At 43.9% G+C, this 14,233-nt stretch overlaps 1 protein-coding gene across 4 annotated transcripts in view; it reads left to right on the top strand.

The window, feature by feature from the left end:
- eml3 (EMAP like 3) overlaps positions 1-14,233 on the top strand; it is a 42,245-nt gene that overhangs the window by 26,293 nt on the left and 1,719 nt on the right. For 2 of the 4 annotated variants that reach the window (XM_014206607.3, XM_014206608.3), the window contains exons 3-22: positions 76-190; positions 3,268-3,762; positions 5,037-5,153; positions 5,431-5,459; positions 7,196-7,225; positions 7,514-7,634; positions 7,980-8,129; positions 8,258-8,327; positions 8,894-9,004; positions 9,292-9,387; positions 10,359-10,493; positions 10,764-10,902; positions 11,143-11,294; positions 11,431-11,556; positions 11,896-12,027; positions 12,129-12,196; positions 13,373-13,461; positions 13,627-13,724; positions 13,876-13,963; positions 14,083-14,181. In XM_014206607.3, the coding sequence (XP_014062082.2) occupies positions 76-190; positions 3,268-3,762; positions 5,037-5,153; positions 5,431-5,459; positions 7,196-7,225; positions 7,514-7,634; positions 7,980-8,129; positions 8,258-8,327; positions 8,894-9,004; positions 9,292-9,387; positions 10,359-10,493; positions 10,764-10,902; positions 11,143-11,294; positions 11,431-11,556; positions 11,896-12,027; positions 12,129-12,196; positions 13,373-13,461; positions 13,627-13,724; positions 13,876-13,963; positions 14,083-14,181 (2,460 nt within the window). The other 2 variants (XM_014206609.3, XM_045721554.2) reach the window with 2 other exon arrangements.

Here is a 14,233-nt window from a genome sequence, read left to right as displayed (position 1 = left end):
GCTTCAATGAAAATTCCATCCTTGCATTAAATGTGTGTGATTGTGTCAATTTTTTGTGTGTGTGTGTGTCCTCAGTAAACCCTGCAGCCTCCCGTGTCCTGAACCAGGTTTACTGCTCTGACGGTTTCTCCAGCTCCCGTAAACTGTCCTCCAGCTCAGCCCTGGACAGCCCCCGCCACCCTGCCACCAGGTACTGTGCCAGGCCAGTGCAGAGGGACTGTGGGCATGGAATGGGTTGGCTGGCATGTTTGTCCAGAGCCATATATGGAGATATGGCTCAAACATTATCAATGTGTGGAATTAAGGCATAAATTGTCTTTGGACTTCATGGCCAGAATGTTACAGTTGAAGTCGGAAGTTTACATACACCTTAGCCAAATATATTTAAACTCAGTTTTTCACAATTCCTGACATTTAATCCTAGGTAAAATTCCCTGTTTTAGGTCAGGATCACCACTTTATTTTAAGAATGTGAAATGTCAGAATAGTAGAGAGGGATTTATTTCAGATTTTATTTCTTTCATCACGTTCCCAGTGGGTCAGAATTTTACATACACTCAATTAGTATTTGGTAGCATTGCCTTTAAATTGTTTAACTTGGGTCAAATGTTTCGGGAAGCCTTCCACAAGCTTCCCACAATAAATTGGGTGAATTTTGGCCCATTCCTCCTGACAGAGCTGGTGTAACTGAGTCAGGTTTGTAGGCCTCCTTGCTCGCACACGCTTTTTCAGTTCTACCCAAAAATGTTCTATAGGATTGAGGTCAAGGCTTTGTGATGGCCACTCCAATACCTTGGCTTTGTTGTCCTTAAGCCATTTTGCCACAACTTTGGAAGTATGTTTGGGGTCATTGTCCATTTGGAAGACCCATTTGCAACCAAGCTTTAACTTCCTGACTGATGTCTTGAGATGTTGCTTCAATATATCTACCTCATTTTCCTCCCTCATGATGCCATCTATTTTGTGAAGTGCACCAATTCCATCTGCAGCAACCCTACAACATGATGCTGCCACCCCCGTGCTTCACGGTTGGAATGGTGTTCTTCGGCTTGCAAGCCTCCCCCTTTTTCCTCCAAACATAACAATGGTCATTATGGTCAAACAGTTCTATTTTTGTTTCATCAGACCAGAGGACATTTCTTCAAAAAGTAGGATCTTTGTCCCCATGTGCAGTTGCAAACCGTAGTCTGGCTTTTTTATGGCGGGATTGGAGCAGTGGCTTCTTCCTTGCTGAGCGGCCTTTCAGGTTATGTCGATACAGGGCTCAGTTTACTGTAGATATAGATACTTTTGTACCTGTTTCCTCCAGCATCTTCACAAGGTCCTTTGCTGTTGTTCTGTGATTGATTTGCACTTTTCGCACCAAAGTACGTTCATCTCTAGGTGACAGAACGCGTCTCCTTCCTGAGCGGTATGATGGCTGCGTGGTCCCATGGTGTTTATACTTGCGTACTATTGTTTGTACAGATGAATATGGTACCTTCAGGCCTTTGGAAATTGCTCCCAAGGATGAACCAGACTTGTGGAGGTCTACAATTATTTTCTGAGGTCTTGGCTGATTTCTTTTGATTTTCCCATGATGTCAAGTAAAGAGGCACTATGAAGGCCTTGAAATACATCCACAGGTACACCTCCAATTGACTCAAATGATGTCAATTAGCCTATCAGAAGCTTCTAAAGCCATGACATCATTTTCTGGAATTTTCCAAGCTGTTTAAAGGCACAGTCAACTTAGTGTATGTAAACTTCTGACCCACTGGAATTGTGATACAGTGAAATAATCTGTCTGTAAACAATTGTTGGAAAAATGACTTGTTTCGTGCACACAGTAGATGTCCTAACCGACCTGTCAAAACTATAGTTTGTTAACAAGAAATGTGTGGAGTTGTTGAAAAACGAGTTTTAATGACTCCAACCTAAGTGTATTTAAATTTCCGACTTCAACTGTATGTAGGTAGGTATGTGTGTGTATATTTATGTGTACATTCATAGACTGTCTTTTTCATAGTCCTAGTCCCAATCTAAAATGTATTTAGCACCTAGCTCACTATTGATATTTTACCTGCCTTGATTTAAAATGTATGTTGTTTTTATTGTATATCATTTTTTTCCCCTCTGTAGAGCTTTGAGATGTAACTGTATAATGAAAAGCACGATACCAATTTAATGTAGTTTTATACTGTATATACACACACTGGCCAGTTTATAAGGTACATCCATCGAGTTGCCTCCGGAACAGCCTGAATTCTTCGTGGCATGGATTCAACAAGATGTCGGAAACATTTGTTGCTCAAATGGTATCAAGGGACCGAACGTGTGCCAGGAGAAAATTCCCCACACCAGTACACCACCAACCTGTACCGTTGACACCATGCAGGATGGGTCCATAGACTCGTGCTACTTAAGCCAAATCCTGACTGTGTCATCAGCATGACGCAACACGAACCGGGATTGGTCGGACCAGGCAATGTTTTTCCACTCCTCAATTGTCCAGTTTTGGTGATTGTGTGCCTACTGGAGCCACTTCTTCTTGTTTTTAGCTGATAGGAGTGGAACCCGGTGTGGTCGTCTGCTGCAATAGCCCATCCGTGAGAAGGACCAACGAGTTATGTGTTCTGAGGTGCCTTTCTGCACACCGCTGTTGTACTGCACTGTTATTTGTCTGTTTCTGGCCCGCCTGTTAGCTTGTACCATTCTTGCCGTTCTCATTCGACCTCTCTCGTGAACAAGCTGCTTTCGCCCACAGGACTGCTGCTGACTGGATGTTTTTAGTTTTTTGCACCATTCTCGGTAAACTCTACACACTGTTCTGCGTGAAAAGCCCAGTCATTTCTGAGATACTGGATCTGGTGTGCCTGGCACCGACGATCATACAACGCTCAAAGTCGCTTCGGTCACTCGTTTTGCCAAACAGGAACTGAAAGCGTCGACGTCGGTCTGCCTGCGTTATATAGCAATCCACGACCACGTGACTCACTGTCTGTAGGAGCGATCCATTTTCGTGAACGGTGTGGTGTACTTAATAAACTGTCAAGTGAGTCCACTCACTCACTCACTCACTCACTCACTCACTCACTCACTCACTCACTCACTCACTCACTCACTCACTCACTCACTCACTCACTCACTCACTCACTCACTCACTCACAGCATTTAACTTGTATAGGAAAGTCTTGTTATTAGAGTTGAGTAAATTAATAGTATTCTGTATGATGTTTGTTTGTATTCTCTCTGTTAATCTCAACTCTATACTGTGTGTGTATTTAGCCAAGTACTAAACAGCACTGAAGGTGAGAATGGCTCTAATGGGGACTCGACATTCCCGGCCCTCGTACATAAGACCCCAACGTATGATCGGGCTACCCAGACAGACCTCACTCCTCTGGTGCAGGACCAGGAGCTAGACAGGGTCCCCCTGGCTCTCACCAGGCCCGTCCAGAGCCTCTCCCTGGAGGATGCACTCCCCGAGGGGATGTCTCTGACGGAGGAGGCCCGGGCCAAGTTCCACCATGTCCAGGGACTAGAACTGGAGGAGCAGGAGAAGGACCTGAGCTGGGCATCTTCCGTAGAGGAGGCCATCCACCCCACCGCCATCAGGAACCTCCAGAGAGATGACCTCCAGGACCCAAATGGCTCCACGGAGAGCTTGAGCTCAGCCCCCCAGACCCAAATCTTGGGGTCCCCAGCCCCCCCTAAGGACCTGTCCGCCAGCCTCCGGAGCGGACCTCTCTCTACCATCCTGAAGGGCGAGAAGAAACCCCTGTGCGTTGTCGCCACCTCTCCTCCTCCTATTCTCCATTACTACCTGATTGCATGGTTTTTGGGGGAAATCACCTCTTTTTGACACTCTCCCCTATTCTTTATGCTTTTATTACTACAAAGCGCCAGTGTCAAAACCATAATCTAAGAATCAGTTTGTGGTAGCCAGTTTTCTGATTCTATTAGGTTGCGTTATGGAAAGCCTTCAGTACCAAGGAGCATACCTTACGTGTCTCCCGCTGGATCCGACTGCTGTGTTATTTTCCATTTGTTTGAAAGGGGCTAAATGTGTGTACACTAACCTGATAATGAAATCTGAGCCTCATCCTTTCATTCAAACATGGATTGATTCAGCATGATTTCCTACACGTGGATATTTAAAATGGGGCTTTTCATCTGACATTCTTTTGGGAGATTATTTTGCTGCATGCTGCTCTATAATCACATAAATCATTTTACAGCTTCCTCTGTGTGTGTGTGTGTGTGTGTGTGTATGCATGCATGCACATATGTGGTTGTGTGTTTGTTGTTTTGTTTGCTAATTATTACTTGCAAGGGGCCTGTTGCCAATTGATAGCATATGTTTCTGTCCATGAAGAAGTCCGTTAGCTCAACCCTGCCACACCATGGAAACTAAGAGGTACTAAGACAATGGTGTCTAAGTTATGTACAAGAATATGAACTGGGCTATTCAGTCCCAAACTGATCTACTACGTACTATATGCATGTGTGTTATCACTAGGAGCCACAGTGGAGACCCACTGGGCAAAAACTAGTTGAGTCAACATTGTTTCCACATCATTTCAACCCCCAAAAAACAATGTAATGATGTTGAATCAACGTGGAAAACTAATTGGATTTGCAAAAAGTCATCAACGTAAGGGCGTTTTTGGATTATTTTTTTCCCCACCCAACTTTTAACATACATCCAATGACCGGTGAATGTTATGTTATTGATTTCGCGCTGAATTCACTCTAGTTGACAACTCAACCAAATTTAAATCAAAACTAGACGTTGGCTGTATCCAGTGGGGAGGAGGTCATCTCTGTTTCACTTCCTATTACGTATTGTGTTGGAACATGATTGGTCACAAGACAAGGGCCATTTCCTCTGATTAGTGGGCAAGTCATTATCAGGAAAATGTGTGTGTGTGTGTTCCAGGAAAAATATGCCCCGTCATAGAATACATGTTGAAACACACATTCACCGTTCATCAGTGTGTTTGTGGAACCCTGCATATAAATCCTCTTATGCTGCCTATCCACTCATTGTCCAGAGCTCGCAGGAACAGTGAGAAACTGGTGAAGGACCCCCAGGAGAAGACAAAGAAGCTGCTGGAAAAAAAGGCGGCATCCTCGGCCAACCTACTCAACAGATCCCCCAGTCTGGAGAGGTGAGAGAAGTCCCATCCGTCAGCAAGACTGTCTTTCAAACTCATTCTCACGTCACATTTTCCTACGGCTGCATAAACATGACGTATTTCACCAAGTAGTCACTCATTGGAGTTCCCTTTCTTCTACTATAATAAAATGACTTTCCCATGAAAAGTCTTGATCTCCCAATTGCGTGAGCTGGACCCAAAGACTGTATAATATAACGGTTGGTCCCAGTGGTTGAACGAGTCTCTTGGATATAATGTGTCTGTCTAACAGCTGTTTATTTTCTCACAGCCGGACCAAGGATCTTATCGCCAGAGCAGGTAATGCATATCCAACAACACTCCTCTCTCTCCAGACTCGGGTTGCAACCAGGACTTCTGGAAAACAAGGGAATTTATTGAAAGTTCCTGGCATTTTGCAACCCCTACTTCAGACGTTATATAATGCATTATTTAAACTCTACGTAGTCTTAAATGACTAACTGACTGACAGACTGCAGGCCAGATCTGGACTTAAGTTTTCATTCCCCTTCTTTAGTTTGGGACACTAACCTGCATACAAAATGTCAACGATAGTATTCAGACAGCGCAATACTCATGCTTAGTTAACTTTTCAGCTTTTAATGAGCGTTGGCTTTGAGTGTGGTTTAGCTTTATAATGGGACTCGTTCCAAAACCAGAGAGAGTTAGAGCACAGTCCCTCTTCTATTGTATTTAATATTGTCTCTAAGTATTTACCAGTTGAACCTAATGGTGATTCAGTGCGCGTAAAGTAAGTTTCATACGCCCATCTGATTAGCATAATAGTCTGTAAATGTGATCAATGATCCACAAGACAAGGGGTTTCTACTAGACAAAGGGTGCATGGAGTGAGCCTTCAAAAGAGCTTAAGTCTGTATCGGAGACTACTACAACAACAAGTGACTGACCACTGGACATTGCATCATCTAGTCGTCTACAGGGCTAAAGGTCATTTAGAGTTCATCACTGTCCATTTCTCCGCCCGCCACACACAGAAAAAAGAAACCTGGTCAGAAACTACCTCTCATCATACTGGGATCACAGGAAAACCAGTGTTTATTTTTACAGCCACGTTTTCACGAGGCAGAGCGGCAGCCGTTTCTGACGTTAAACACGGGAGAGTCTGTTTAGTACTCCGACGCTCCCTGGAAAGCCATCCATTGTGGTAAGCCGTGCTGCCGCACCACTCCCAGACTCCTGACGGGATGATGGATGGATGTTTTACCGGAGAAGGAAGGACGCCAAAAATATTTTATATATATTTGCTGTTTTTTTTTTTTTTTCTGTGAGCTGTCCAGGACTAGACTTATTAACTTTTTCTCTGTCTCTCTGAGTTAGCCTGAGACAGGTCTGCCTGTATTCAGCATGAGTTAGGTTGTCTCTTAACTCCCTCTCCTGCATCATGAGAGGGCTGTAAAGTGTAACCAGGTCATTTAGATAAGCAGTAACTGAACTGAACTATATCCTACTCACTACATCCTAACTGAATGTCAATACTTGGAAGTGGCAATCGTGTGAAACTGCCACTCCATTTTAAATCAATCAAAAGCAGTCATTGATGTGTTTCAACAGGGTCCAGGAGCGGTATGAAGTCGACCCATGGGGAAAATCCAAATAGTGTCAACAATGACTAATAAAAAAATCTACCTAACAAAACAGGTCATTACTATATAGTTAAACTGCAGACTTTCCCTCCCTTGTGACGTGAGCCCTGCTTTTTAGTTTTACAACCTTTTCAAAGCGAGACAGACAGATTCCCACCAGAAACATCCCAATCCAGAACCATCAACATGTAAAACCCATTCTCCCCTCCCCCAACCTTTTAAATTGAAGAAACAGTTGTCTAGATGACAGGCTTGGTGTTGGAAAACCACCCCTCTGGTTTGCTCATAGACCTCATTCGACCGGCTCTGAATCTGGTCCCGAAGGGTCCGTAATGTCAAAGCATGATCTGCTCTGCTGGAATCAGCTGTGATTTAGTGTTCCTAGGTTCCTTGTTTATTTGTCTCTCTCCCTCTCTTTCTCTCTTCCCGTAGGATCTCCCGGGTCCAGACGAGGAACCCAAGGTATGAGACGTCATGTGTTAACTGTTATGTCATTCAACTAAATGTAGGTGCTTGGGATTCATACAGGCTAATGGTACAGACTGTTGACTTATTATGGAGTGAATTAATGGTAGATATTGTAGCATCACCAGGGCTTTGGTAGTTTAGCCAGGCTGTTGAAAGAGCAAAACATTTGAGGATAAGATTGAGAGAGTTCATATTGACCCATGGTAGTGATTGGAGATTAATATGTATCCATTGTCCAGTCTTGTCTTACTTTATTTTTCTCCCTCTCTCATTGGCTGACAGGTCAATCAATCAAGATGTTCATCCGTGGTCGACCAATCACCATGTATGTCCCCTCCAACATCCAGAACTACGAGGACCTGAGGATGGAGCCACCTGTAGAGAAACTGGAACTTGATTGGGTGTATCCCTCCTGAGTCCCTCCCACAAGTCATGACCAGTGGGGCGTTGATAAAGCAGCATTTTAGTGTTTAAATTCCATTCATGGTTGATTAGAATGTTTGATATTCTATAGTGCTAAGTTTCTTGGATGAAAGCCATATTGCCCATCAGTCAGAGAAACATATTTAAGTTATCGAATGTCCTTGAGCCAAGCCATCCTCTCCTCGGGTGAATGGAAGTTATGTCATCCATAAATCACGTATTATGGGTGTAGCTGTGGGTGAAATTGCTTTAGGCTCAATTAATGATTTAGACTGATGAACCAATGAGACGCTTCAGTGATGTCACCTTGACTGGAGCCGCATAGTTACGGTTACCGAGGACGGGACTGCCGGGCCAACCTGTACCTGCTGTCGTCGGGTGAGGCGGTGTACTTCATCGCCTGTGTGGTGGTGTTGTACCACATCAACAACCGCACACAGCGCCACTACCGCAAACACACCGACTGTGTCCGCTGGTGAGTGGCTCAGACCCAACCTCGACCTCTCGTATCATTACATTACTGTACAAAATCAACTAAAACCAATTGTGAGAATTGATTGTGAAGTTGACGCTTTATGATATCCCAATTTGTCTTTACTTCAGTCTGACCATCCATCCAGACAAGGTACGGGTGGCATCAGGACAGACGGCGGGGGTGGACAAGGATGGAAAGGTGAAGGGCGTTTGGGCTATTTAAAGGCCCAGTGCAGTCAAACGTGATTTTCTGTGTTTTATATAGATTTACACACTGTGAAATTGTGAAAATGATAATGCCCTTTTAGTGTAAGAGCTGTTTGAAAAGACCACTTTAAATGTCAGCCTGTTTTGGTCAGGAGGAGTTTTGACCTGCCTAGTGACATCACCAGGCGGTGAATGAGTTAATAGACCTATAAGAAAGAGTGCCAAACCTCTCTGCCAATAACAGCTAGTTTTCAGTTTTCCCCTCCCCACTCAGACCACTCCCAGACAGTCCTAGCAATTTTTGTTTCTTTTTGACCATTTTAATTGAAAACAATCACTGTAAGGTACTTAAATGTTAACCCGAAATGGCTCTATTGGACTTTTTTTAAGGAACATCATCTGTCACTATTTAAAACTAAAATGTTTCCATTCTTGCTGGAGTGTCCCTTTAAGACTTAAAAAAAGGGTCATACTATCAAATCCAGAGAAAAAAGTATTGTATACATATAATAACACGCATGATACTTATTATCAATCCTTGTCTAATTTATGTCTTAGCCCCTGCAGCCTTATGTCCATATCTGGGATTCCTCCACACTGATCACCCTACAACAGATAGGACTGGGCACCTTTGAGAGAGGTGTAGGGTCTGTGGCTTTCTCCTTTGCAGTAAGTGTTTATTCCCACTACAAAACAACCCTCCCACACGCACACATTAGATGTTACTGAGTTTATGGCCTATATTTAGTACAGTATTTCTCATCTCACTAAGGCTATTGAAGAACCCCTGACACCAACTCTCCATACAGGACTCCCAAACAAAACCAATACAGGCTTTAATACATTAGTCCTGATTTGTGACTGGGCTGCATCATCTCTCCATCTGTCATATGTCCTCTCAGTGGTTCTTTCTCTCCTTTCCCCCTCTCTCCTTCTTACTTCTCCTCTGCTTGCAGGATGCTGGAGCCTTCCTCTGTGTGATTGATGACTCCAATGAACACATGCTGTCTGTGTGGGACTGTGCCAAAGGAACCAAGCACACAGAGGTTAAGGTAAAGCAATGCACCAAGACACGCACATGTGCACACACTCACATTTTCTTTCAGGCACGTACAAAGACACACACGCACAGATTCCTATTTATATTGCACTGTAGGTTTAATGCAATAAAATGCAATTAATCAATACCATTTACCGTATACATCTTGATACGGCTTCCTTGTGTTATAACAACAAAAATCTACCCCTATCTTTGCAGGTAACCAAGCCTGTAATTTGCATGCGTAGGCTGTTAAAGACGGCATTACATTAGTGAGAATCTTCAGATCCCTGAAAAGGAGGCCTATTTGCATAGATTAAGCAAAAATAAATTCTTCCACATCACCTAGTTCTGTCACAGGCTTTTGTCCCAAATGTTTCTACTTCCCTGAGAGTCATTTCAGCGGTGTTGCCATGGCAACTGTGTAAATATTTTAGACTGGGAATTTGTCCGGCGGTGTGTGCTCTATATGCATATGTGTGTGCGTGTGTGTGCGTGTGCGTGTGTGTGTGTGTGGGGGGGGGGGGGGGGGGGGGGGGGGATGGGGGTTTGGATATTAGGTGGGTGTTTATATGACATCATTTTCTCTCTTGGTCTCGAGTTTCTTGTAGCACACATGCAGAACTTCTCGTATTTTCGCCAAATTGATTTAGCATAAGCATCATTTGTCATGAGTGCCCTAGATTCCAGAGCCCATTTTTGAATCTCCAGTGAAATTTGGGAGTGGTCACAAGGAGTGGCAAGGGAAAAGGTTCAGCCCACATAAATATATGAGATGGTTCAACGTATGTAACATATGCCCACATCCCGCTGGACTGTAATGCATCTGCAAATTGAAACTAAGTTGCAGAAGTGTTATGCCCTATCATACAATCTGAACTGTCCTCAAGTGAATTTGTAGAAATGCACATTGGAGTTCAGTGATTTTGCATTTGAGTGAATTATTTGATTATTAAATGTTCTCCTTGTGTGTGTTTAATCCAGAGCACCAACGAGGCAGTGTTTGCAGTTGAGTTCAACCCCAGCGACAGCACCAACATCATCACTTGTGGAAAGTCTCACATCTATTTCTGGACCCTGAGTGCAGGCTCACTCACCAAGAAACAGGGCATCTTCGGGGTAAGGGAAGTCCCTTAACTACTCTTCATCTGAAAAGTATTTTTCTCATAGACAAAAGTTATGTGACCAATGGGTATATCAAACCCGGCTTATCTGTATGACTCAAGAAAGACTATTCTAGCCCATTGAGCTAAAGCCTAGACCAACTCTGGAGGCGAAAACGAGTCTGCAGGTCTCACGCAAGGCTACTTCTCACTAAACCACCTCCGCTACATATCGTCATGCAAACGTATTATCGGTTTGTAATGTTTCTCTTCTTTCCTCTGTCAGAAATACAAGAAGCCCAAGTTCATCCAGTGCTTTGTGTTCAGCCTGACGGGAGACGTGCTGACCGGGGACTCGGAGGGGAACATCCTGACATGGGGCAAATCACCCGGCGACGTCAAGACACTGGGGAAAGGAGCCAAAGGTAACGAACGGTCTGTTCCAAACGGGCTCCAAATATGGACTAGGCTCTCCATGTGAAATACAGTGTATATAAACTAATAATACAATATCATCTGATTTAGTACCTCCTTAGCCAATAATGTACCGGACATGTGTGGCTATCTTTTCCGCTTGCTCTCCGAATGTGAGAGACCTGTGACAAAAGACAACAAAGTAATCTTCTTCACCTCCTCTCTCTCTCTCTCTCTCCCTTCTGTTGAAGAAACGTTCCAGATCATGCGTCAGACGCGGGCCCACGACGGCAGTGTGTTTACGCTGTGTATGCTGCAGGGAGGCGCTCTCCTCAGCGGCGGGGGCAAAGACCGCAAGATCATCCGCTGGAGCGCAGACCTGGCGCCCGAGAGAGAGTGTGAGGTGAAAGATGTGTGTGTGCGTGCGTGTGTTTGCATTGTCACTCTTAATAACAAAACCAAGCATGTTAAAACATTTTAAGACCTTTTTGTATGTATTTGTGTGTAATTTCAGAATAAAGCATATGAATTTATTATAGATTCCAGAAAAGTTTGGTGCGGTCCGTTGCATCACAGATGTAAACGGGGAAGAGGTGTTGGTTGGTACCACCCGAAATGCCATCCTGAGGGGCACTTTCTCTGATGGCTTCGTGGCCATAGTGCAGGTATGTTAACATTGGCATGATGGAGTATGTACTGGGTGGTATGTGAAGTGGTTTGTGGTTAAACACCTGCACATGTTTTGTGTTCTGATCTCCTACACTTCTCCGTTCTTCCCAAAGTGCGCACTTTCTCACTCCCCCTCATGGATTTCTAAGTATTATATTGTTGTTTGCATGTGTCATGACACATGGAGGGAAACTCCCTCTAACCCGTGTCTTACACCATATCCATTCCTTTTAAATCCACAATGGCAGTGAACAAGTGCACACTACAGGGAGAAGCATAGAGAATAGAAACCTAAAGCCAGTGTTTGTGTGTGTGTGTTGCTCTCCCCCGTGCAGGGTCATGTGGATGAGATGTGGGGTTTGGCTACTCACCCCTCTCAGGATGTCTTCCTCACCTGTGGACATGACAGACAGGTGTGCGTGTGGAACACAGAGGAGCACAAACTGGACTGGTGCACCACGCTGGAGGTGGGCGGGAATGGACAATACACAAACATGCATACACATATGAACACATGCACGCCCCTACACATGTAAACAAATACTGATATTCATACTGTATTTTTCAGGAGTATGGGCTGTGTGCAGACTTCTGTCCTAATGGGGCTGTGGTGTCTGTTGGGCTCAGCACAGGCAGGTGAGACGCTCCTCTGAAATACCACAGCATCAAACACCTTTCAGGAGACACTTCTCTCTGGCCAGAGAGTAGAGCAGGAAATGGTCCCAGTTGGTATTCAAGTAATAATAAAGAATTCGCCTCGACTACTCCAACAAATTGGGGAGAACGGACATTGTTTCCTATTGACCCCCATTTTAAAAGAGGCAACTTCGTCATCATTTTTTAAATATATATACAGAAATAACAAAACATACCGAAAAGCTGCTGTGTTGTTCAATCTACATGTGTCCACGTCAAAAATCCCAATTTACGTTTCGCAATGCTCCCATAGAGAAATAGAGGCAGCGAAAAGAGCCCTGTGGTTTTATGCTATTCAATGTGGGAAGTGTGGGTACGTGGTGTCCAAGTAGGTTACGAGTAGCTATGCGTGTGGAAAACATTTAACAGGTAAGACAATTAACTGGTTTAGTACAGTCCATTTGTAACTCCACACACTACTTGTAGCTGTATAGTCTGTTTTTGTTTTGTTGGTCTTGGCTAGCTTAATGTCCCGGTCGGTAGCTAGCACTCAGTCAGTCAAGTGGCTGCCAGCATTGTTATGAAAAGGGGCATGAGGGGAGCCGAGCCCTACAATATAAAGTAGTGAGAACATTGGGGAGCAAGCAATGTTGAAAAGTAATCTTTAAACATGTTGTACTTTTCTTAAATGTAGTTTTGTAATTGACTAAAACAAACAAGATCGGATCCCCGAGCTGACAAGGTAACAATCTGTCGTTCTGCCCCTAAACAAGGCAGTTAACCCATTGTTCCTAGGCCGTGACTGTAAATAAGAATTTGTTCTTAACTGACTTGCCTAGTTAAATTTAAAAAAACAAGAAAATGTATTTTGAAAAGGTTTTGCTGTGAGCCAATGGGGTACCCTAGGTAACCAAACGTTTTCCCCACAGGTGGGCAGGGTCGCGACGTTCTATCTCATACCAAGCATTATCAACTCATATAAAGGGTCAATCAATATAAATACTTGCATGTTAATTACCATGCCTTTGTGACATGAAACCATACAAATGATACACAACCCCAAGATGATAAAAAATAATTAATTGTTTGGTGGTTCAAACCTTCACACTGGTTGTCTGCCTCTCTGCCCAAACCCCCCACCTACCACCCCCCCACCTCCAAATACCCCTGTAACAGATGGCTGGTCCTTGACCTGCAGACCAAAGAGGTGATCTCAGACTACACCGATGGGAATGAACAGCTGTCCGTCATGAGATATTCACCAGGTCAGAGGTTAAGCTCTTTTCCTCAGTGTCTCAGAATGGATCGAATTTCAACCATGATTCAGTAATATGTACTCACTTGGCACTATGATGGATCTCTATTATTATATATTTTTTTAAATATTGCCTTTATTTGGAACATGCCTTTGTTTTCATTTCCCCTTTCAGACGGTAGCTTTTTGGCCGTGGGTTCCCATGACAACTTCATCTACGTCTACAACGTCACCGAGAGTGGACGGCGCTACTCCCGCTACGGAAAGTGCAATGTAAGTTGCAGTACATTCTGGGGTGTTGGGGATGGTTGTGGATTATTTATGTAATGAATGAGTGGTTCATTGTGGGGTACAGTAGGGCTCAGGGACACATTTGTCATGGTGTTTAGGTGTCGTGTCAATTTTTTATGTCTGTCATTTTTAGGGTCACTCCAGCTTCATCACTCACCTTGATTGGTCCAAAGATGGGAAGTACATTATGTCCAATTCGGGCGACTACGAAATTCTTTACTGTGAGTGACTGTGAAAATGTCTACATTTCCATGTCTCATTTGAACATGTGTATATTTGTATAGTATAATATGTCTTATTTTCCTAAGTTATCCTAATGACTATTGGTCTTCTCAAACAGGGGATGTTGCCGGAGGTTGCAAGCTGTTGAGGAACCGCTATGAGAGCAAAGACCGAGAATGGGCGTCCTACACCTGCGTACTGGGCTTCCACGTCATGGGTGAGAGGGACAAAGTAATCACCCTGTTGCAGGAGAACTTTCCTGCAATGCA

The sequence above is a fragment of the Salmo salar genome, chromosome 07 (genome assembly GCF_965601325.2).
Source record: "Salmo salar chromosome 07, fSalSal1, whole genome shotgun sequence".
Classification (NCBI taxonomy): Eukaryota; Metazoa; Chordata; class Actinopteri; order Salmoniformes; family Salmonidae; genus Salmo; species Salmo salar.
The sequence above is the reverse complement of the archived record's forward strand: the minus strand, read 5'-3'. Positions and strand labels throughout refer to the sequence as shown.